Source organism: Neltuma alba, unplaced genomic scaffold (genome assembly GCF_004799145.2).
Source record: "Neltuma alba isolate B1F8T4 unplaced genomic scaffold, ASM479914v2 tig00006419_pilon, whole genome shotgun sequence".
NCBI classification, from domain to species: Eukaryota; Viridiplantae; Streptophyta; class Magnoliopsida; order Fabales; family Fabaceae; genus Neltuma; species Neltuma alba.
The window spans coordinates 76,645-102,518 of record NW_021634459.1 but is presented as its reverse complement, the minus strand read 5'-3'; the positions used below and the strand labels follow the sequence as shown (position 1 = coordinate 102,518).

General features: G+C 34.2%; 3 protein-coding genes across 4 annotated transcripts; 1 reads left to right on the top strand and 2 right to left on the bottom strand.

The window, feature by feature from the left end:
• Nucleotides 1-11,642: 11,642 nt before the first annotated feature.
• Nucleotides 11,643-14,721, top strand: LOC114750321 (jasmonoyl--L-amino acid synthetase JAR4-like). Its single transcript, XM_028938885.1, has 5 exons — nucleotides 11,643-11,758; nucleotides 11,944-12,262; nucleotides 12,352-12,453; nucleotides 12,586-13,397; nucleotides 13,918-14,721. The coding sequence occupies exons 2-5, from the start codon at nucleotides 11,970-11,972 to the stop codon at nucleotides 14,457-14,459; spliced, it is 1,749 nt and encodes a 582-aa protein (XP_028794718.1). The 5' UTR covers nucleotides 11,643-11,758; nucleotides 11,944-11,969; the 3' UTR covers nucleotides 14,460-14,721.
• Nucleotides 14,722-18,417: 3,696 nt separating this feature from the next.
• LOC114750327 (uncharacterized) lies at nucleotides 18,418-18,771 on the bottom strand. The gene has a single exon (XM_028938892.1). It carries the CDS (start codon nucleotides 18,769-18,771, stop codon nucleotides 18,418-18,420), a length of 354 nt encoding a protein of 117 aa, XP_028794725.1.
• A 1,779-nt stretch (nucleotides 18,772-20,550) lies between these two features.
• Nucleotides 20,551-25,414, bottom strand: LOC114750333 (jasmonoyl--L-amino acid synthetase JAR4). Of its 2 annotated transcripts, XM_028938898.1 has the most exons (5): nucleotides 25,086-25,414; nucleotides 23,567-23,871; nucleotides 22,852-22,953; nucleotides 21,855-22,654; nucleotides 20,551-21,167 (listed from the first exon to the last, which is right to left on the bottom strand). In XM_028938898.1, exons 2-5 carry the CDS (start codon nucleotides 23,617-23,619, stop codon nucleotides 20,626-20,628), a joined length of 1,497 nt encoding a protein of 498 aa, XP_028794731.1. In that variant the 5' UTR covers nucleotides 23,620-23,871; nucleotides 25,086-25,414; the 3' UTR covers nucleotides 20,551-20,625. The 2 variants fall into 2 exon arrangements, with proteins under 2 accessions (XP_028794731.1, XP_028794730.1); XM_028938897.1 differs by lacking the exons at nucleotides 23,567-23,871; nucleotides 25,086-25,414 and adding an exon at nucleotides 23,029-23,467.
• Between the last annotated feature and the right edge of the window lie 460 nt (nucleotides 25,415-25,874).

The following is a 25,874-nucleotide window of genomic DNA, read 5'->3' as shown; positions in this document are numbered from 1 at the left end:
GGAGGACAAAAGCATTGTAGATAAAATTAAGGTGTTGGAAGTAAACAAACAAAAAATATAAAGCATGGCATGTATTGTAAATAAGATTATAATAATAGATGTATTTGAAAAATAATATCAGATCTGGACGCTGTTTTTTTTTTCAATTCTTTTAATAGCAAGACCAATAGAGATTAATCACATTAAAGTGCAATTCTAGAAAACGCTTTTTTAAGATACATAGTCATATCAGAATTGTCGTCATTAGCGTAACGGGCAAGCCCATCGGCACAGATAGCAGTTTACGTGGTCAAAAATAATAATTTAATTTGTTTTGGCATCAAATAACAAATCAACATCGTATGAGCACGAGTAATAAAAGCCTTTCATATCTGGATCATTTAAATCATACTTGAATAATTTATATTTAATTTATTTTTTATTTTTAAATAAAAATTATTTTTTAAAAAATTTATAGCTAATAAATTATATTTATTTTAGATCACATACCGAAACTATTCGGTATCATATAACGAGGTTTCTAATCTTACTAATGATCTTCCATTTTAATTCATAGTTACAGGGATCCAGTTGGGATAAAATTATTAAGTTGACTCCTACAAACCGCCAGGATATTATAAAGATTTTTAAGTTAGAGCTTGATTATGTTAGCTTCCAATCATGCATCCAATGTTACGATCTTTTCTTAATTCGGGGTTTGGCTGACCCGTTAACTTTAATGCGTGCGCTTCATGGGCGGGATTTCCAGCGTGGACGCTTATATCTCTCAATTCTAGCAGTTTCATTTAATTGCATAATTTACAAGTCTTTGATTACAAGCAAGACTTTCGTATTTACAAGTTAAATAGCTATACTTATAAGTCAAACCCGTAAAAAAAAAATTAAATTATTGTGACTTATTCGTATTTAATCTTCCTATTGTAGATCTATCAATAATTTTTCCTTCAAACAATTAGCTTATAGTTGAATTTTTAATTCTAGGCTGGCTTGCAAGTATTTTCTTTGAACTTTAAATAATCGGCGGACACTCTTTTTCTAATATTTTAACCTTCAAAATCTCACGAGACATTTTTGAACATTTGAACTTACACATACAAATGGCTCTTGACTTTTAGTTGATATGTTGCTTCGGCAATAAAACATAACAATTCAATGATTATTTTTCACAAATAGGCAATACGTTAGTGTTGATTCTATCTCAGGAAAAAAAAAAACCTTAAAGTTTAAATACATTTATGTAATTTTAATCCTTTTTCCTTCTGGAAAAAATCCTCCTCGAGAGAAAGAAATAAAACGCGTTTCTTAAATTTTACTTCACTCCCCCCGCTTGGTGTCTTTTTTAAAAAGAAAAAAAAATCCCAAGTTGTTATTTTTTTTTATATATCAGAATCCAAGCCTGTATAATAACTTTTACCCAAACCAATAAGACTGCTATCTTAACCATTGTATAAGATGCAATTATTATAATTGTAATTGGACCAAACGTCAGCAAAATTAGTTCACAAAAAATAGAGTTTGGTTAAAAAAAATGTTCACAAAATGGAGGCTTGATGGTTAAAGCAACACATAAATTTTTTTAATTGATTTGCTTGTGTTTTTTCGTTGGCCTGACAATTGATTTACTATTGAAGTGACCTTTTATGATTACTGATCTACTTCACTCACATTTTGCTCAATTAATGCTTAAAGTTAATCTTAAATTAGGGTCGCGACCAATACAAGCTAAGTCAGTCAAACCTCAAACATGATCCCAAGTCATTGCCATTGATTAGAATTAACCTTCTAATGGCCTGGAAATTGGATATATTCTATATATAAGATTTGGTCAACTCCAAACTTGCATTATATTAATATAAAGAAAAACTAAGAAACAAGTAAAACCACTATTATTTTAAGATCACATACTTAATTTTGAGCTGGAGTAGTACAGACGCTGCATCTCATGACCATTTCTTTGTGCTTTAGGATCTAGAGCAAACAAGGTTCTCATTTCATACAAAATAAAAGCGAATGATGACATAATGTTATTATATGTAGAGAGCTAAATAATTAATTTAAATATATCAAAAAATTTGTATAAATTAGCTATTTATAATGTTGTCAGAAAAAATTAATTATTTATGATAAATATGTGTTAAATTTTAACAGTAATTTATTTAATTATGTATATTAAAACTATTTATTAATGAAATCTTTCTAAGAAAATAATAATAAATTTTGAAAACAAACCTTCAAGTTTCAAAATGCTACTCATAGCAATTTGGAAATCTAATGGCGAAGAATAAATCATGATTAAAATAAGTAAAGCTAACATTATTATCAACTATGAACTAGATTAATTAAAATAGATATGTATATGTTATCCAATCATGAAAGATGTTTAAATTCCTCTGATTCTTAATATAAAACCTATTTAACTAATTTGATTAGATTAAAAAAATTAAGTTAGTTAGTTAATTATAAAAAAATATGACATGTTTTTCCTAAAATACTATAATAATCTTTCCTAATGTCCTCCCTTCCTCACTTACTTGATTATTGTTGAGGGAGTATCCATAAAAGTAATTTAAAAAAATTAATAAATATAATAAATATGTTTTATATTTAGGACCGAAATAAACTTAATAATTAGTTCTTATATTAAGGACCAGAAGAGTATTTAATATCGCAAAGTTCTCTAAATATAATCATGTTCAATGAAAAGATATGTGGAAAAAAAATCAATTGTCAAAGCAGAGATTATCGTTTTTTTTCCCCTAAGCACAGAATGTGAGACAAACCAACAGACTAGAAGATAAGGTCCTGATTCGTGTTTTCAAGGCATAGGTCAATATTCTCGGGGACTAATATTTTGAGAGAGAGAGAAACTTTGTACATCAATTTAATAAATCGATCCCTGGAAAAAAAAATCGATCAAATTATTCTACGCGAAGAAGACCTTAATATTTATTTACATTAAAAGCATGATAAACTGAAGCATATATCAAACGATTCATGTCTTTCTTAAAAAGGGAATAAAAATTAATGAAGAGTTGCTATCTCCTTTTGTTTTTAAATTATAGCATTTCGCAGGAATCAGTACAACTACAACTCTACAAGTTTTGAAACCGTAAAAGTTGGAAAATGTCAAGCTGTCACTGCTCGGCAAAATGAACGCAATAATTTATAATTGAATTTTATTACTAAAGTTAAAACAGAATAATTTATTTATGGAAAAACGATATGCATGAAAATTTTTTCCCCTTGCTTCTGATTCTGTAATTCTTGTACATTTGACTTTTCTCATGGTTGACTGTAGCATATAACACGTATGGTGAAAGTTAATAATGACGTTCGCATCAAAATGACATGCGAAAAATATCATTGGAAAAAAAATTGTTCAGCTGCATAATTCATGCACAGAAAATTTTACCACACATGGGTATTTATCTTATTAGAGATAATTCTTTTTTTTTTAATTCTATCTAAGATAGACGCTAAATATGGGCTACTCTATAAGGAGGATTCAAATCTTAGAAGTTAGTGGGCTTGGTTGTTACTGCTTTAAGCGTTTTGGTCTGGGCCTCACTGCAAACCTGTTTGGGCCTTGAACCCTCCGTTAATTTTTAGATGCTGCTAGCCCACCACTGTGATGGCACACTTCCTTTTAAGATTTATCATGTCCTTTGTGTTCCCCGAGCATAATAATTAAAATCACCAATGATAAACGATCGACTTAACATTTAAAAGTTTTTTTTTTAAAAAAAACATTTATTCTTTGTGAGCCAGTAAACAATGCAGTTTGTATTAGACTACGCGCATATCTTATCTATTATTTTTATTTTTATCTATTGTCTCTACGTTTTAACTACTCATTCGGTCCTTAATATAGGACCCAATTGTTGAGTTGGTTTTGGTCCTAAATATAACATCCATTTCTCATATTTATCAATTTTTTTTAAATTACCCTATGAATACTCCTTCAACCATAATGAAGTAAAAGAGGGAGATGGGGTATTAAGAAAAATGATTATGGTGTTTTAGGAAAAACGTGTCACATTTCTTATAATTAACTAACTTGCCTAACTTCCTTAATCTAATCAAATTAGTTAAATGGGTCTTATATTAAGGACTGCAGGAGTATTTGATTGTGAATTTGAAATCTCCCACCCAAAATGCTGTTTAAATCAGTATCAAAGCGTTTCCATGCGTTATTATTTTTCAGGTGCAATGCACAGGGAAACAAATAATGTTCTTACTTAAAAAAGTTAACATTGTCGCATTATAGTCAAGTACCATTGTATAATGTAAATGATTATATATTAGATGTGATTTTTCTTTCACTTTTAATCTTAGGTGACACTAATCACAATGGAAGGTGAGAAATTATTTTCTTTATTTTTTTAGAGAGTTGAATTTGCAGATGTTCTTAATCAATTAATAGCGCCATAAATAATTGATGTGCTTGAAATTGAAATGCTTCTTATTTTATTCATCCACATTAGAAAAAGGTAAGAGAAAGTAGAGAAAGCATCACTGGACTTAAATAATTTAGCTGCACTGATGGCATTATAATAAATTATTACACTTTCCATATTAAATGTCAGATGTTCAGCATAAAATAACAGCATTTTTTTAAACATAATCATATATATTATCCTGTGCTTTTTTTAGATTCTATTACTAGATATTTGAACAACTGATTAATCTGGTTTGGGATTCACGATTTCTCTTCTTATAAATATGTCTCTTTTGAGAATCAACTCGAGATCTAAAAAGATCTAACGCGATATTACATCGCTCAGACCAACTCTTTGTTGGTAATATAACGACATTTTGGACTGTATGAAAAAATATTATTACCAGCTATTTTTTTTTTAAAAGAAGTTAGTCAAATGCATACAAAATACTGATCTCTATTAAAATATAATTTGCCAGAGAAAAGGACGGCCAAAGGGACTATTGACGGCCACCAAACCCATGATAATCTCTTTTTTATTAATCCTTACCCTTTAGATCTGGTGGGGCAGCCACACCATGGAACAAGTGCACGCTACTTTAATATATATCCGTAAAAAAAGTTAATTTCAACATCAACAATTATGTCATATTAAAATTTATATGTCGTAATTATTTAATAAAATAATATTTTTAAATTTTAAATTAATATCAATCCATATACAATCTATCCATTTTAAGTATAATTTTCACAAACTATATATCGCTCGTTTTTTTAGGTCCACATATATATATATATATATATATCAATGCATAATATTCACAAATCATTTTCGCAAATTGCAGTGCAATGCACCTGTGGGTTGTCTGAACAAATTATGGCGGCTAACATTTATTTGAATCTGAATTTTCATTCATTAGACTTGGCATACATTAGTATTTTAGGTTTGTTAAATGTCTTTAATGACATGCCCAAAATAATGAAGCTTCTTCGGTCGAGTTTCATGCATCTAGCTCCATCTGAAACATTGAATTATCATCGGAGGGATTCACCTGAACATTGACCCCAAAAAAAAAAAAAAAACTGCACATTTCCACTGAGATTAAAGCTTCAAATTGAGTTTTGCAATGGGGATTAACAAGGTAATTAGGTACAGGCCAAGCTGAAAATATATGTGAAACGAAACGATAACATTAATGTCGTCGGAGATAATAATAATGAGAGATTAATGAAGAAGGCCTGTTCCTGTTCTAATTATTCCCCCCGAAACAACAAAACCTAGCAAGCCTCTTGTTTCTTCCTTCACCACCGGTCTTGTTTTTCGTCGTCCTCATCGTGATCCTGTTCATCACTGTTTTCTGCGACGACGAGGATTTGCGCAGAGTTTCATGAGATGACGAGTTGTTTGATGATGCTGCTGCTTGGTATGGGAATATCATCCAATGCCTCTCGATAACATGAGTCACAGAAACCAGTTCGTACGAATCATACAAAGGACTCCCACAATCCCATATAGACTTTCTTGCTGTTTTCTCTGCAACTGTTTCCTTCACCGATGTTTCTGCAGATTTCATGTGTTGATTCTCCTTCGCTGCTGCTTTTGCTTCATCATCTTCTGGTTTCACCCTGGAATCCGCCATCTCTTGGCGTTTGAGTTTTCTTATAGGTTGGTTGATTATAAATATATAATTCTGAGAGTTTAGTGTCCTATATAAATGCAAGGCATGTGTTCTGTGTGACTCTGTGACTTTAACCATATAAATAGCAGTAATTGAGGATTAATGTATGTAACTGAACATTATAAGTTTTCAAATAATTTTGGGATTAATACAACTTGATGATAGTCGTTGACAACAAGAAAGAGACAAACATATATACAATCAGAAGGCACGCCATTCATGACTCAACAGACCAAAATGCAATTATGGTTTTTAATTCGACAGTTTTATACTAAACTGACTTCTAAATAGAAGAACTAGTTATGAGATTAGATTTGATTTTAAATACAAGATTTTAATTTATTTTATCTCTCAAATTTATAATTTTTTTAAAAATATTCCTATTGATTTTAAAGGTTCCCGTCAAGGAGTAATTCTAATGCATATAACCACATATGGTAGTTTAGGAAGTCAATAAATATTTGTTATAAATAATGAACTCAACTAATTTTTTTGATCTTCTAAATTAATTATCTAACTCTTATATTAAGAACTAAAAGTAATTTTTAGTTTCTCAACATCTAATCAGAGTTTGACCACTGCAGAATTAAATGTTTTAATTTGTGATGAAATTATAAGTACACATGCATATCGCATCCATCGATTGATTGCCATATTCTGCTAGCAGTTAATAATCTTGAAATTATATTTACACGATAGTAGTCTAATACTATCTCCGGTCCTTATTATAAGACCTTATTTGATTTTTATTTTAGTCTTAAATATAAGATGCCAATCCATTTTGTCTTTCATATTTATATATTTTTTTCTAAAGTAATATTTCTAATAATGATAATTCTAGCCAACACACTTAATTAGCAAGGATATTTTAGGAAAGACAACACTTATTGCTACTTCCGGTCCTAATTATAAGAGCTAGTTGACTAATTTGAAAAAATTAAGGAAAGAAGTTAGGTTAGTTATTTGTAATAAATATGTGTTGTCTTTCCTAAAATATCCTTACCAATCAAGTATATTGGTTAGAACTACTATTGTTAGAAAGACTATATTGGAAAAAATATATAAATATGAGAAAAAAAGTAGACTAGGGTCTTATATTTAAAACCAAAATAAAAGTCAAACAAGGTCTTATATTAAGGACCGGAGGTAGTATTACAAATAACTAACTTAATTTTTTTCCTTAATCTTCTCAAATTAGTCAACTAGCTCTTATAATTAGAACCGTAGGTAGTATTTGTGAACTCATTCTGACGGAAATGAATTTTTCATATCTGTTGAATGAAAGACATTGGGATTACTTTAATTACAGACTTGCAATATTTTAATATGTGCGTGTGTGTGTGAGCAAGCACACACACACTTCTTCCCCCTGTCGAAAAGTTCACGTGAGCTTTGTTCCAGGAAGACTCACCAGTTAGGGAGTACTTAAAAAACTACCCAGAAATAGTTCACCAATAAATTCTTTTGTACAGGTAGTGGGATTCCATGGTCTTATGAGTTACTACTTGTCAAATTTTCATTAATTGGACTAACTTTTGTTCTTTTGTAAAGCGGATGCATTTTCTTTTTTGAGACATTACTAAACGCTAAATATATGCATCTCTTTTGGTAGGGATTGACATCTATATTTATTGCTTGATAGTTCTTTGAGCATGATTAGCTTTAACGGGATATCGTAAAAAAGCTGGTATTTAGACCTAAATCTGTTAAAGGCTTGATTAATTGAACTCACACAACACACTGTTTGTATTGGGCCAATGATTTATAAGGCTGCATTCTTTTGGTATTAAGGTTGTGAAAGTTACCAATAGGGATTTGATATAACGGAAAAGATTAGTTCTCTACAACGTGATGAATCAAAGTTTGAACTTTCATAAGAAGGGGTGTATACATTTAGTGTATGACAGTATCTCGAACAGAATTGCTTTCAATAAGAAAATACTTGTATCTATCGAGAAAAAAAAAGTTATGAAAGTTGCAAATAAGGAATGACCACAAATGATGCATCATGGGCATTCAAGGCTTAATTGCATCAATAAATGGATATAAAGCGTATGGTAGGCAAAATTAGTCAAGTGGATTAGAAGCAATCAGCTTAGAATAATTATGCACATAGGGCTAGCGGGGCAAGATCAGGACAAAAAATTTGGATGTGTAAATGGTAAATAAATAAGAGAGAAGAATAGAAATAAAAGGTGGTTTTTTTTTTAAAAAAACTATGCATAGGTATATTTTTATTTGATATAATCGTGTCTGAAATAACTAAATGTGAGGAAAAAGTGGGTAGGGTTGGGATCAGCCAAGAACGAAGAAAACAAGAACAAGTGAGAATGTCGGACAGAAACTTGAAGATTTTTTTATTTATTTTGTTGGGCTCAGAAATAGGAATCATATTTGAGCTGGGCCTAGTACCAAACTTAGGCGGGTCTCAAAAAAAGCAAAACATGTCCTGTATGACTCTATTTTGTAATTGCACAGACCATCAATTTTTATAGATTTAAAATGATCCATATTCTCCATCAGGCGATATTCTATAATTCTGTGTACGGAAAAAAATCCCCAGAAGATGGAGTCTCAGGCTCAATAATTTAATAAGCACAAAAATAAAAACTGCTGGGGCCTAACTTCATATCGCGTTATATATTACTAAAAATAGTTTTTTTTTTGGTAACATACTAAAAATAGTTGAATTATCTTTCATTATCAATAAATGAACTTGATTCGATGAGCGCGAAAGAGGTACACCTACACATCTTAAAAGATTGGTTAGCTATCCATATCAATTTCTTTTTTTTTTTTTTGGTTTGACTTGTTCGCAATATACCAATATGGAAATTGTTTTTAATTAATTCAGTGTCCATCTGCTTATTTTAAATATGATCATTTGAATACTGTACATGAAAAAAAAATTCTTAAGAGAGCTTTACACCCCTATATTCCAATCCAGCTTAATTTAAATTAGTTGAGGCTTAATGACAATTTTAAAAGCTAATTAATATTGATTACATGAAATCGTGCTCGCATAAGACCCTGGACACATGTGCTGCCATCTAACCGTACTGTTTAAAAGTTTAATTTGATTAGAATTCAAGCAAAACGTAAACCAAACCAAATTAATCCGTTTGAAAGAAATTAAAAAAAAAATCAAACTTGACCAGTATTTTAAAGAAGTTTGCTTTCATCATGCTTGGGAAGGCCACTTACATCAATATAAATGCCAGAGGAAAGTCAAGTTCTTTTTGAAAATCATGACGCACATTAAAAAAATAACCCTGCTATTCGAATCATTTAAATATTTTATAGATAAACATGTGTGCCACTTAATTTTTTTTTTCAATTTTTTATATTTAAATACCTTTATTTTCTATTCATGCCAAACATATAAAGTGGTTTTTATAAAAGACGCATTTGTGTCGCAGTCAACGCTTGAACTATTGACCAAGTCAGCAAGTGTTGAAATAACTAATAAGTCATCATAACAAGTTGCAGAACAGTATAAAAAACATTGCCTTTCGTATTGCCCAACAACTCTTTATTTGTCCTCTTCTTCTTTTTTCCCTCCTTATTTAATTTACTACTAATAAATGGTTTATATTTCATTTTTTCTTGAAAAGATCTGATGGGTTTTTCTCAAAAATGTTAAAAGGAAACAAACACAGGACAAATATCATCCTTCAAATCCCATCAAACGAATTGTTTGAGAATACAGTTAGATTCACCTCCTCCCAGTCCCAGGCTATTAGTTTTTTTTGGTAATAAATTTTAATTTTAATCTCTTAAATTTTAAATAATGGGTTTTAATTCCTCTTCTGATATCTATTAAATTGTAGGACCAATGTTTTAGACAGAAAAAAAAACACCTTGAGTGATCAAAATCTATGATTTGAAACTTGAAAGATCAAAATTAAAATAAAAACAAACTTAAAGAACAAAAAATTATATTAACTTTTTAAATAAAATAGCCAAATTATATTATATGTAAAAAGATAAATACATAATTTTCACAAAAAAAAGATAAATACAAAAAAGATGAGTACACATAAAACAACAATAGCACGCTAGATATCAACTTATATGAAAGTTCACAAAATAAGAACATAGAGACTTTGAATACAACTATTAAGAATACCCGAACAGCAGCCACTGGTTTTCTTAACTAGAAATGCTTACACAGAATTAAATTAATTTATTTAAATAACTTTAACTACCTCACCATGCCAACCGAGCATATAAACTAATATAATATTAACCTTTTTCACAAGTAAAATTATCAGATTGAGTAACATACATTGAATTCGGTAAAAAGGTACCCAGTTTTTTTTTTATCAATTAATATTTGTTATCAAACAACTTACAATTACCAAATTAACCCCAATGCTACAAATCAATGGCTCATATTTATTTAGAATGCATCCTCATGAGCGAAGGCTCCTTCCCAACACAAAGCTAATTGCATATATGACACTGAGTGGATCCCAACCAAACCCCACTCAGAGAGCTTAATGAATATATCAAATTGTCATTACTGCCCATTACATCACTTCAAATTTGAAACACATCACATGTAGGAAAACAGTACAAGGTCCTCCATTTTCAACAGGAAAAGAATATCAATGAATCAAATGGAAACCTTATGTAATATCAACAGAACAGGAAATGTTTTTGAGAAAACAGATATTTCCTTATGATATTTTGAACTAAAGTAGTATCACTTCTTTTAGAATTTTAATTCAACGTATATCTGAAAGGCAACCTACTCCTATTATAAAACTGGTTTCAATGCTTGTCATGATGATGAATATCGTGATTCTTTTTTAATTTCAACTATTCAAATTTAATATGAATGACTAACATTTAATGTTTAATATTTTTTTAAAAAAATATTTTTCTTTAATAGATATATAATTTAAAATAAATATAATATATTAACTGTAAGTTTTTTAAAAAAGGTTTTTTATTTAAAAATCACTAGTTAAAAATTTTAAATATAAATCATCAAAACTATATCTTAATAGTCTAGATCTCATTACAGTAACGAGTATCATGATATTCACCGTCATCCTAGCAAATATTAAAACTAATTCTCACTCTTGGTCAAAAAAAAAAAAACTAATTCTCACATGTATTATTAATGAGGAACCGTACGATGAAGATAAAAAAATAAAATAAAAGAACCATTTAAGAGGATCACTGGATTATGGTGTTGATACTACTACATTAACAGATCAAATCATTGAGCTGTCAGATCATGCATGGAGATTAGTGCTTAAGAGGGGTGATGGCCTAGTTAGACTTAGACTTAGTACTGATTTGTTATAATTATTGTTGCTGACGCTATAATGTAGTCTGGCAAGTAGTAATTAATTACGGTGGCTCAAGCTAGTTAGTCTAATTAATTTAATGTTGGAATAGTGATTAAAAAAAAGAAAACGCATTGCACACATAGCCTAACTGAAGTTTGGAACGCCTATATATATAATCACATGCTTCCTCCTCTTCTCCCCTCACACACTCATTCTTTGTGTTGATTACCTCTTTTATAGTTCCCTTCCTTTTTCTCATTTTATGTCTCTTGTGCTCAGAAAGTTCCATTTTGTCGCTGATACCTGAAACACAAACACAGGGGATATTCTTGTCTCAGGTATTGTAGAACCTTCATTTGTTTTCTTTTCTGCATCTCACTTATTTGACGAGGCTGTACTGTACAAAACATGGATGGAAGCCAATTGCTTAGTTTGTTGTCTATATTACTAGGTCAGAGTGCTTTTTGTTTTAATTTGTTTATGATATGTTATGGTGTGTGTGTGTGTGTGTGTGTGTGTGTAGCTGCAGTTGAAGGCGGGTGAAAGAAAATGCTGGAGAAGGTGGAAGAATTAAACTTGGAGAAAGTGATTGAAGATTTTGAGGCCCTAACAAAGGATGCTGAGAGGGTTCAGAGGGAGACGCTTAGAAGGATCCTGGAAGACAATGCTTCAGCCGAATACTTGCAGAATCTGGGTCTAAATGGAAGAACCGATCCTGAGAGTTTCAAGGCCCATGTCCCACTGATTACCCACAAGGGATTGGAGCCCTATATGACCAGAATCATTAATGGCGATGCCTCTTCCATTCTCACGGGAAAGCCAATCACAACAGTGTCTTTAAGGTCTGGCCTCTTGTTTTGTTTCATCTTGCTTATATTTGCCATTTCAGCAGCTACTAGTTGAGTTGAATCTTACAGAGATGTTCTTTCAGCTCTGGAACTACTCAGGGTAAGCCCAAGTATTTACCATGGAATGACGAATTATGTGAAACAGCTGTGCAAATGAATCAGACCTCTTTTGCCTTTAGGAACAGGTATTCCAAGTTTATTTTCCCTACTACGCTCCATTTGTTTTGTAGGAAAATGAAATTTTCAAGGGAAGAAATTTTCCTTTTAGGCACAAAGCTTGAGCTGGAAGTTGTAACTAACACAATCTCATAATGCAGGGAGTTCCCTATAAAAAATGGGAAAGCCTTGAGCTTTATATATGGCAGCAAGCAGTTCGAAACAAAAGGAGGTCTCATGGCTGGAACTTCTACAACAAATTTGTTCCGACATGAAAGGTACAAAAGCGCGATGAAAAAACTTCAGTTACAATGTTGCAGCCCGGAGGAAGTAATATTCGGTCCTGATTTTCATCAATCCTTGTACTGCCATCTCTTGTGTGGCTTAATTTTCCGTGAACAAGTTCAACTGGTGTCTTCTACATTTGCACACAGCATTGTCCATGCATTTAGAACCTTTGAACAAGTATGGCAAGAACTCTGCACTGATATCCGAGAAGGGGTCCTATCGAGCACAGTCACAGTCCCATCCATTCGAACGGCCATGTCAAAACTTCTCAAACCAAATCCAGAGTTAGCCAACCTGATTGAAAAGAAATGTATGGGACTGAATAACTGGTATGGGCTAATACCAGAAATTTTCCCCAATACTAAGTACATCCATGGGATCATGACTGGCTCAATGGAGCCTTATGTGAGTAAGCTGAGGCACTACGCTGGGGATCTGCCTTTGTTGACTACTGACTATGGGGCTTCTGAAGGATGTCTTGCTGCAAATGTGAACCCTAAGCTGCCCCCTGAATTGACCACTTATGCCGTGCTTCCTCATCTTGGTTACTTTGAATTCATTCCTCCTAGTGAGTCAGAGCAATGCAATGGAGGGTCTGCTTTCCCCTGTGTCGATCCTCAGCCAGTGGGCCTGACTGAGGTGAAGGTTGGTGAAGAATATGAGTTTGTTACCACCAATCCAGCAGGTAACTGTATCTTGTTCACTTTAGCCTTACACTGTAACCATGGCCCAAGCTAGATTTCATTGGGTCATGTGACTTTTATTTTAACTGACTTTTGTGAATTGAAGTTGAGATAAAAATCAGTTAGCATGATATTATTCTTTTGATAAAAAGGACAAAAACTTGTTTGGATTGAAAAGTCAAATTTTAGAAGATTAAAAGAAAAGACAAAAGCCAAAAAGTCAAAAACCAAAAAAGTTGGTTAAACTTTTTTAAAGTGGTTTTTGAACAAAAAAGTTTAGTTGCCTTCAAAAACATTTTTCATCCAACTGACTTTTTCTAGTCCCAGCTGACATCTCAGGTTTTCTAACGCTGTCCCAAACATGCAATGAAGTCTTAACTGCAGACAAAACATACTTATAGAGTCCTCACACAATCATGCTTCTTGATAATAATTTGTTGAGTATTTTGCATTGTCCATTTATTGGATGTGTCTGTAATCAATGGTGGTCACTATTCTTACCGCTTCAGAAATATTTTACAGGTCTGTATCGGTATAGGCTGGGTGATGTGGTGAAGGTCATGGGGTTCTATAACTCAACCCCACAGCTCAAGTTTGTTCGTCGGAGCAGCCTTCTGCTTACCATTAACATTGACAAGAACACTGAGAAAGATCTGCAGTTAGCAGTAGAGGCAGCAGGCAAGCTAGTGGCAGAAGAAAAAATGGAAATTGTTGACTACACAAGCCACGTTGATTCGTCCACAGAGCCAGGGCACTATGTGATCTTCTGGGAGATCAATGGGGAAGCAAGTGAAGAACTACTTAGTGAATGCTGCAACTGTCTGGACAAGTCTTTCGTTGATGCAGGCTACGTCAGTTCTCGCAAAACCAACTGCATTGGCCCCCTGGAACTCCGGGTTCTCAGGAGGGGAACGTTCCAGAAGATTCTAGACCACTTCATAGGATTAGGAGCTGCGGCTAGTCAGTGCAAGACCCCAAGATCTGTGGCTCCTTCACATAGTAAAGTGTTGCAAATCTTGAGTGAGAATGTTGTGAGGAGCTATCTCAGCACTGCTTTCAATTGATCGACTAATTACGGTGGGAAATATGGCAATTAATTTGAAAAGCTTCTTCCTTTGTGTATTTCTCAAATCGGGCCGCTTTCTTTAGATGAAGTTCCTTTTAGGATATTAGTTATCATAGTTTTCGAGTAGGGCACGACTTCCTAGATAATATTCACCATAATAACAGCATATGTTGCCGTGTATTTCAAAGTGAAGTGATCGCAAATGTCGAAAGAAACTAAGATAAGGTTCGCGTTTTGTCCTTAAAAAGTTTTCTTCCATATTCATTTCTTTCTTTTATGCTTCAAGCTTCTGTCTTTGTATCAATGGCTTGGTATGCTAAAATCAGATTCCTCCCTGCCACCCCTATCATCTCTGTTTCGATCTCTGCAAATACCAATGAATACAATTACAAATATGACAGTTTGCTGTGGGTTCATTTAATTGTATGGCAGTATGTGTATTTATGCCTCATAATTAGGTTAATCTTTTATTAAACAAGTCAGGTGTTAAGTTACAAATGTCACGGATCAAATTCGCCCTTGGGATGATGATATAATACCCACTAGCATACCGTGCTGCCATTTAGGTACTATCATTATATTACCATCATAAGAAAATAAGTACTAACTCCACTCGATAATAATTATATTACTATCATTTAGGTATCAATATAAATTAATAAATTGATTCGTAGTAGTTAAACGAAAAACCCGCATACTAAAATGTATGCAAGATCTAATAATACTTCAACAGTAACAGTGCCAATAAATAATCATGGCTAGTCAGAAAGAGGTAATAACAAGCCATATTATGGTATGAAGTGATACGCAGTATAAAGCCAATCAATAACTAATGACTTGTACAATTCCGGGAGAGAGCAACACAGAACATCTAAATCAGTTTTATCCTTTATTTCTTCTGTATAATTCTGATCCTCACTATAACAAATCCAAAGTCTCACAATACACTTGATTGCTATGGGTTTTTCAAATTGATGCAGAGAGTGGAGGACAAAAAGTGAGGGAGAGAACCAAGTTAGCCACAGTACAGCTGCATATATGCTGTTTGCGCATGCTCTATACTCTGTGATCAATTACCTGTATCTTCTGAAGAGATGTTACAATATGGTGGTGGGCAAGCTCGTACATAGTTGGGGCTGCTGTAGCAGTTATAGAGATTAGTCATAGCTCCATTATATTATTTCTGAAAGATTCAGGGAGTAGTGGCCAATATGGGCTTCTTCTGCAAGTTCTTTTGGGGGGGGGGGGGGAACGTGAAACTTTTCAATAGTCTGTGTATGTTTGGATAAGGATAAACACATACAACGTACAAATATAGAGCGAACGAATTGAATCATCTTGATAATATATACAGATATATATATCTTTCATCTACAATCATGTCAGTTGAAAAGGAAGCTGTGGGAAGAATGATGAAAGGGGTGAAAAAGGACACACCACAACGTTGCTCATCTACGAAGAAAATATCTTTATTTTTTTCAGGATTCATGGCGTTCTCTTTCATCTACAATCATGTCAGTTGAAAAGGAAGCTGTGGGTAGAATGATGAAAGGGGTGAAAAAGGACACACCACAACGTTGCTCATCTACGAAGAAAATATCTTTATTTTTTTCAGGATTCATGGCGTTCTGTCATGGAGAAAATAAGAGTTTTCATGATCAAGTGGTCAAGGCTACAGTTACAAATTTTGTCCACACGCCTCAGCTTGCAAACGAGGTGGTAGTATTTTCAGAATTCCTATCATGAGATATATATATATGGGTGGCCACGTTGACCTCCAAATCCTAGTTAATAAAAACAACATGGGAAATGATCAAGAAATGACTCAGCATCAACATGGTGTTTCGAGGGGAAAAAAACAAAAACCAAAAAGGGCAAAAACGGGGCGCATTAATGTGCTGTCCTTTGAATGCTTGAAATTACTGAACCAATGATCATGATTGATAGTGCGGTATTATTATTCAAACAATTGGTACAGTTTTATTTGGAAACTCAACTATCTAATTTATCAGATTTCGCATCGCTACATGAGAAAAGATCAAGCTTTGATTTTAAAGCAGGAAGGGATAATTATTTATGCTGGCTTGTGCTCATGTATTCAGCTGCATCATGATGGGTTCAAGGATATTCGCCATCATGCTTCTCCAATTTTGATCTGATCAAATATATGCATCAACACTGGATCCATGTCCACACACACACACACAAACATGTCTTTCTTATTACATCTCGAGTTAGCTGGATCCATGATAAGGATCTTGTACACACCCACCACCAAATCAAATTAAAGCCTGCTTCTGATCACCCTTTGCCATCTAAGCTTGCAAGTGAAGGTCGTTCATGGACTCTGAAGAATAATTAGGCCCTGCCTTCTATTAATATATTGTTAAATATATAAGCCCTGGTTCAGTAGTAATCAATCAGATCATTATCTAAATTTAAAGTAGCCAATAAATGGACCTTCAGTGTTGTTAGATATGAAATTAAAAGAGACATATATTCACAACGAAGATATCTATTCAAATCCATTATGAAGGACGCGTTAAAAGATTCTGGTGGGATTGTCAAGAGTATTAGATGTGCAGTGGCATTAATCACACTTTACAGTCTGTCAAAATAGTAAGGAAAATATTATAACATCATGTGATTAGAGACTAACCACTGCTATACAAGACAAAACTCCTCTCACATACTTACCTTATATTTCATAAATTACAATTTTAAAAACTGCTTATAAACGGTTTTAAACAAGCCATCTATCATTATCCAACAGTAATAATATACAAGCCATTTTGTTAAGGGAGATATCATTGCGGAGGACCAAATTCAAAAATTAATTATTGCACAAGACTTCCAATATCTGAAATTATTTTGAACGGGTAAGGTCCTTCTTTGAACAAAAAAATCAAATGAAGGGAATTATAATAATTCAAATAGGCTTTGTTTTAAATTAATTAAATTTAAATGGAAAAATAAATTTGACATCATTGTTGTTAGATATAAGAAAGAGGAAGTGACCTACTTTTTTTTAGATTTTTTTTTGCTATACATAGATTTTTTTTAATTAAAGATAATTTTATTCAAGATACTATCAGGCTACTTTGATCAGATAGGTTGACTCTCACTTTTTTTTTTTCATAATTTTTTTCGTACAACATTTTTTTCCAATAATTGTTATTCCTGAAGGCCCAATATGTAAGCGGAGTCAATTAAAGTTGAACATTTGTCAGAAGTTTATTGGGCTCTCAAGGGCCCATTACGTTCTCTAGTTAACGTCATCCACACAAAAAGGTGATAATGCAGTTATCCGGATAAGTGCCTTTCACAATGTACTGGCACTCTGGCAGTGACTTCCACGTTGGAAATTCGCCTTTGTACAAACATCCAGAATGATTAATGAAGCCATTTGAGTTCCCACAAAATTCTCTTCCCAGAAATCGACAGCCACCCTATCTTAAAACACATCCACATCGTTATATGCTCCTTTCTGTCGGTTTTAAATATAAAAGTTAGTTAGAAAATTTATTTTCATTTTAAATATAATGTTTTAATTTACTTAACATCCCAAATTTAAAACTAATTTAAATAATTTTTTTAATTTTTATAAATTAATTATCTAGTTTATATATTAGGGACCGGAAATAGTATTACGTTGAAAATTATTCTAAGCTTATATGTCAATGCAAGCCTATGAATAATTTTGTTTCATTCTTTCTTTGAAATAAAATGAAAGAAAGGATCAGAATCAGATCGTAGAGAAGATGGAGGATGATAAAGGCATTGCCCTATTACATATACCATAGAGGTTTAGAATTACATAGCTATGGAATCTTAATACAGTTCACAAGCATCATCACTTTTGATGCAAATAATCAGTAACAAACTAACAATGGAACAGAGCAGAGAGATTTCAGATCATAAATGAAAAATGTGAAAAAGGCTACAATTTTTGCTTTCTATTTCTTCCACCAACCAATTGTGTCACAAATCCCAGAAAACCCACTTCTCATTTTCCTCTGCTTTTCCTTCTTCCTCTTCCTCTTCCACACCCAACTCACCAAAAACCCACTCAATCTGTTCGCCAGGGAGGAACCTCCATGACTGCCTGAAGATCTCAAGTTTTGCACATCAAGGAACTCTGTGTTCATCTGCTTTGACCCTTCAAGATACGGTAAAGCCATCATGTGTCTTTCTATCATATGAGAGAGTGACGCCAATTCATAAGAATCATATAATGGACTCCCACAATCCCATATGCCAAAAGCTGATTCTTCTTCTTTCTCACAAGTTCTTTTCATCTTTTTTGTCATCTCTGAAAGTGCCAAGAGTTTCTCAAAGTCTTCACCTTTTAAAGTTTAGATCCGCCATGGAATAGGACAAACCAGATTAAATATTTCTGAGATTCCAGAGTTGGCATGCGTATCAGAATCTGCAAAAGGGTTTTTGTTTAACAAATAATTGGCCTGGGTTTGTCTGGGAATATGACAGATCAATTGACTTTAAATAAGAGGTTTAGATCACATAAAGCAAATAATTTATCAGGTCTTGTAGAATTAGATTGCAACTTTCAATTTATAAATAAATCAATTTTTTTGCCAACAATAATAATAAATCAATTGGAGATTATCATTTCAGTGAAATTCATTTCAAGTCATACTTGCTGGTTCATTTATTATTTTCTCTATTTTTGCCAATAATTGTCTGCTTATTTATAGGCACAGAAGTCATAATTTCTTTTTTTATTAAAAAAAAAAACCTCTTAAGTATTTTATGCCATTTATAAACACGGCCGACAACTTATAGAACCCAACACATATCATTCTCAACTAACCAAGTTTTTTTTTTTTAATTAAGAAGATATCTCTTTCATTTGTCGCGGGATCATTTACCTGCAATGCGTTATCAATTTTTTCATATAAAATTATTATTATTACTATGTAATAAAAAACCACCAATCCTACATTTTTTTAACAACTCAGTTTTTAAAAAAATGAAAATGGTAGATTTTGAGCTGCAAATCCATGAAAACATAATAGCTGACGTTAAAAGTGAATTATAATCCGTTGAGTATTTTTCAATTTCAATATTTTTTGAAGAAAACAACAACTAAAATTAAGGAAAAGATTGTTTTGATATGTCTAGAACTAAAACAGAGATAATATTTTTCGACCCCATCTTCATCACTCTTTGGCTCTTTGACTTCCTTTTTGAACTGAGCTGATGTAATAAAAGAATTCTCGATGCTTTTTGTCTTCCACTCTCTGCACAAAGAAGTTGGAGAACCTCGCAATCACTTGTTTATTCAACCTCTTAGCGGCAACTCCTCCGACCTTGAGTAATATCATAAATATTTTTTATTGGGTATCGCTCTCTCCAAGAAAATGACCATTGTCTTGATTGTCTGACTTGGTGGTTGTTCCTGACTAAATGATTGCTTGGTTGAATCTTTCATCCTAAGTTACTCTTATGCCCTTCCTGAGTTACTACTTCATATCCTTTGGCTTTTGTGGTGTTTCCACGGTGAGTTACTTTTTTTTTTTTCCCCTTTCAGTACACCACTATCCCAAGCGTGAATTGAACTCCCTGAAGTGTTTTTCTAGAACTAGAAGGCTGACTTGGTTTATAAAATAACAAAGAGGACAAGTTACTCGTGATTAATAACCGACGAATGCTACTATATAAAATGAATCTGCTCACTGCTTGTAGATCGAATCTACCGAGAATTACTCTATCAGACAGCTATGGATAGATCCACCATTAGTCAATGTTTCTTGTCGCCCACAATACATTTATAATAATAATAATATTAATATGAATAATTGGCATTTGCGCCCACAGAGAGAGAGAGAGAGGATGCGGGCGGAAGGGAGGAATCTGCTGTCGGATATCTGTACCATACGAAGACAGAGACTGAGACTTGAAGCATAGCAAGGAGAAACGGATATGGCGAAAATTTCGAGGACATTTCTTTGGACATTTGCTATCGCTTTTTTATTTAAATACATGGCCACATGTGATGTTTAAAGCGATGCCGACAGCAAATGGAGTACTCAAAGAACCGTACCCAAATTTTGTCCCGAGACAGTAGGTTGAAGAAAGGGGCGGCATTTGATAAATAAACTGGGGAAGCTTTTCAAATTGATATATTTCCAACACTGATCTCATCAGTTGAAAGCAGTACTGAGATAGCTCTTCACAACATTCTCATTCAAGATTTGCAACACTTTACCGTGAGTAGGACCTACACACCTCGGTGTCTTGTACTGGCTAACAGCAGCTCCTAAACCTAGGAAGTGGTCTAATATCTTCTGGAATGTTCCCCCCCGGACAACCCTGAGTTCGAGAGGTCCGATCCAGTTGACCTTGCGAGAACTAACATAGCCTGCATCAACAAAAGACTTGTCCAGACAGTTGCAGCATTCACCAAGTAGTTCTTCACTTGCTTCCCCATTGATCTCCCAGAAGATCACATAGTGGCCTGGGTCAGTGGATACATCAACATGGCTTGTGTAGTCAACAACCTCCAGTTTGTCTCCCGCTACTAGCTTGGCTGCTGCCTCTACAGCTAACTGCAGATCTTTCTCGGTGTTCTTGTCAATGTTGATGGTCAGCAGAAGGCTGCTCCGACGAACAAACTTGAGCTCTGGGGTTGAGTTATGGAACCCCATGACCTTGACCACATCCCCCAGCCTATACCGATACAGACCTGTAAATTATATCAGAAGTTGTAAGAATAATGACCAATAGTGACTAGATATGGATCCCATATATGGATAGTACAAGTACTGAACACAATCCTGCAGTAACATGTTTAGTACATTCAACTCAGCTTATACGTACAGAAAGCGTAATAAAAACATGTCAAATGGGAGTATGCGAGGATTCTGTAAGCATGCTTCCCCCCCCCCCGGGGGGCAGTTAAAGAACGAGTTCAGAAATGGCTTGAACCATGCTGACAGTGAAAAGCTCAAATGAACAAGAAGATAAGATCAAGTTAAAAAATCTAATTGCATGAGACAGAGTATGCAAATCCAAAATTAGGGGCCAATAGCGAACACCTTGCAAGACTATGCCTATGCCACGTTATATTAATCTGATTGGGCAGACAACTTTAAAAATCAGCAAGAAAAAAACAAGTCTAGCAGGTCCCATGATGGCCATATAATAGACATAAGCATCACCCCCTATTTGGACCCACAAGGGAAAGACAAAAGAAGGAAAAAAATTAGATAAAATCCCAGGCCGTCATTTTCTAAAAGCATTTGTGAAGGAGTATCATTTTCCAGGTCAAATTCTCAAATAATTAATGCATTACAAAACGAATGAATCATGTAAGTGCCCTTCATCCTGATTGAAAACCCAAAAGAAATAAATAAAGAGAAGAATTCAGTACCCGCTGGATTGGTGACAACAATCTCGTACTCCTCACCAACCTTCACCTCAGTCAGGCCCACCGGCTGAGGATCAACACAGAGGAAATTGGTTTGCTCAAGCTCAGTGAGAGGGATGAATTCAAAGTAACCAATATGAGGAAGCACCGCATAAGTGGCCGATTCAGGGGGTAGTTTTGGGTTCACATTTGCTGCAATCCATCCTTCAGAAGACCCATACTCAGCAGTAACCAAAGGCAGCTCTCCGGCATAGTGCCTCAACTTTTTCAAATAAGGCTCCATTGAACCAGTCATGATCCCATGAATGTACTTAGTATTGGGAAAAAGCTCCGGTATTAACCCATACCAGTTGCTCAGTCCCATACATTTCTTTACAATCAGGTTAGCTAACTCTGGGTTTGGTTTGAGAAGTTTAGACATGGCCATTCGAATGGATGGGGCCGTAACTCTGCTTGAGAGGACCCCTTCTCGGATGTCAGTGCAGAGCTCTTCCCATACTTGTTCAAAGGTTCTAAATGCATGGACAATGCTATGTGCGAATGTAGAAGACACCAGCTGCACCTCCTCACGGAAAATTAAGCCACATAGCAGATGGCAGTACAATGATTGATGAAAATCAGGACCAAATATTACTTCATCCGGGCTGCAACATTGGGACTGAAGCGCCTTCATTGTGCGTTTGTACTGTGCATTTCGGTACACATTGGTTGTAGCAGTTCCAGCGGCCAGACCCCCTTTTGTTTTGAACTGCTTGCTGCTATAAATGAAGCTCAAGGCTTTCCCATTTTTAATAGGGAACTCTCTGCGTAGTAAGACCGTGTCAGATACACCTCCCAGAAACACTTTGTGACGAGAATCAAGAAAAGAAGAAAAATGTAATTCACCAACTATGGTTTTGGGTGGAAACATTTTCTATAAACCAATTATTTCACAAAAATCCTCTCCTGAAAATGTTCTACTAAACAAATGAAGCCAACAAGGAAAAATAAACTTGAATACCTGTTCCTAAAGGCAAAAGAGGTCTGATATATCTGCATTGTGGTTTCAAATAATTCATCGTTCCAAGGTACATACTTTGGCTTCCCCTGTGTGGTTCCAGAACTGCAAGAACATCTCTATGAGATGCTGCTCAACTAATAGCCGCTGAAATGGTTTGAGGGGAAAGATTATCCTGACCTTAAAGACATTGTTGTGATTGGCTTTCCTGTGAGGATCGAAGAGGCATCCCCATCAATGATTCTCATGATGTAAGGCTCCAGTTCCTTGTGGGTAACCAGTGGGACATGAGCCTTGAAACTCTCAGGATCAGTTCTTCCATTTAGACCCAAATTCTGCAAATACTCAGCTGAAGCATTGTCTTCCAAGATCTTTCTGAGTGTCTCCCTCTGAACCCTTTCAGCATCCTTTGTCAGTTCCTCAAACTCATCAATCACTTTGTCCATGTTGAATTCTTCCACCTTCTCCAACATTTTCATTCACACACCTTCAAGTGTAGCCATTCAGAAAGAAGGCACTCAGACAATAAACCAGCCAAATATTATTTTTGTTTTGTTCAGGCTCATCAAATGTTAGTCCGAGGAGAAAAAAGTGAGATGGGAAAACAGTCAAGGTATATAGAGTGATTGCAGAAAAAGACAAAACATGTAAACATACATTGCATCAGAAAAGAAAAGGGCAGGATAAAACCAAACAGGAGGGGAAAGATTATCCTGACCTTAAAGACATTGTTGTGATTGGCTTCCCTGAGGATCGAAGAGGCATCCCCATCAATGATTCTCATGATGTAAGGCTCCAGTTCCTTGTGGGTAACCAGTGGGACATGAGCCTTGAAACTCTCAGGATCAGTTCTTCCATTTAGACCCAAATTCTGCAAATACTCAGCTGAAGCATTGTCTTCCAAGATCTTTCTGAGTGTCTCCCTCTGAACCCTTTCAGCATCCTTTGTCAGTTCCTCAAACTCATCAATCACTTTGTCCATGTTGAATTCTTCCACCTTCTCCAACATTTTCATTCACACACCTTCAAGTGTAGCCATTCAGAAAGAAGGCACTCAGACAATAAACCAGCCAAATATTATTTTTGTTTTGTTCAGGCTCATCAAATGTTAGTCCGAGGAGAAAAAAGTGAGATGGGAAAACAGTCAAGGTATATAGAGTGATTGCAGAAAAAGACAAAACATGTTAAACATACATTGCATCAGAAAAGAAAAGGGCAGGATAAAACCAAACAGTATGATTCATTTGTGGAAACTTTTTTCACTTTTTCTCGCTGCTCATTTTTCCTCGCTAATGGACAGATGAGTAATGATCCAGAAAACACAGAGGCCCATTTTTAACTTTGAAAGAATGAAGACATATTAACATTCCACATGTACTTCGAACCTCTGAAAGAAGCAGAGAGGAGGAAAGACTTTCACCCCACAGGAAAATTAAACAGCGAGTGAAGGAAAAAGAAACCAATTCAGAAGCCTAGAAGGTGATGAAGTAAGAATTCACATAAACCCAGACAAGGATGTCCAAAACAATTAGATAAAATTTCTCAGTTTTGATAATTTCGTTTTTTTCTTAGTTCGACCAAAGTCAGATATGTCAACAGAACTTTCACACACACAAAAACAAACAGGGAGTGAGGAGACTATTCTTCCAAACCATATCTAATTCATGTGAAAAAGAACAGGCATCAGACCGAGGAATTTCGCAGTTAGAGTTCGAATTGGCAAGAAATAGAGAGTAGTGATCAATGATCAATTTTAACGACTACCGAAATTGTAAAAATGGAAACAACTAAAGTGGTCCATGAGAAAAGAAGAAGATGGCAGAAAGTAGTCTATAAAGATGAGATGTGATAAGATGAGATGTTGAGATAGCAAATCAAGGCCTGTTTAGAGATAATTAGCAGTATTAATTTAGATAGTGAAAACAGAGAACCCAGAATAGAAGAACAAGGACTTCTCCAATTGCTCGAGAAAATTGTATTAAAAAAAGAAAAGAAAGAAAAAGAAGTCAACGGAATCATGCCCTGTTGGTTCCCAGTAAAGTATCAATAGAAAACAGAAGAAAAGGCCGCAGAATTCATCTGGGTTTGCTTCAATTTCAACAAAAACGACGACCATAACCACCAGGACTGTGTAAAAAACTTCTCGAAAGCAAATTGAAGCAGACGAGGATTTTTCAAAAAGTAAACATGAAAGGCAATAAGAAGTTAGAAACATGTTAGAATTGTAAATACAATACCTGAGACAACGTTATCAGGTATCAGCACCAAGACGAAACTTCCCCGGTCAAAGAGAAAGAGACAGAAAAGGAGGGAAACTTTTCAAGAGGCAAAGAAGAGAACGAATGAAGGAAAGGGAATAAACGCAGGATCCTGATGAGCTCAGAGTGAGAGAGGAAGAAGAAAAGGGGGTGTGAAAGACAAAGCTTTACACGACCTTCGCAGCTCAAAGAAGCATGAAAGTTTCTTGCTTGTTTTTTTGGGCCTTAGAGAGAGAGAAAGTCTTAAAGATGGTCTATTCTCTGACTTCTCACCACTGTGGTGTGTGTGAGGAAGAAGAGGAAGACGGGGCTTAAGATTCTTCTCGGGGATCGCATCTGATTATATAGGGCCATTACCATTACCAAACGCCGTCCACTTGCTTCCCTCGAATCGACTATTTTGCCCTTGTGTTTGGCTTGAAATTACTACACAAGTGCGCAATGCCTTCATCTCTTTGTGATCAGAGAAAATGTTTTTTGCAGACCATAAAAAAAAAAAGATGTTTTTTTTTGTTTTAAATTGTAATGTCTTTCGGTGAACATCGTTTTTAAATTTTGATCAAACATGAGGATGAATTTGAAATAGAATTAGTTTTATGACACATTTTCATTGATTCTACATTAACAAGTATGTATTTTTATTCTTTAAATAGAAAATAAAAAATATAAGTAATAATATTAAAATCAAAATGCATAACAATTATGATGATTAATTTTTTTAAATTTTTAATTATTAAAATTGAAAAAATCTCTATTAAAATTGTATTG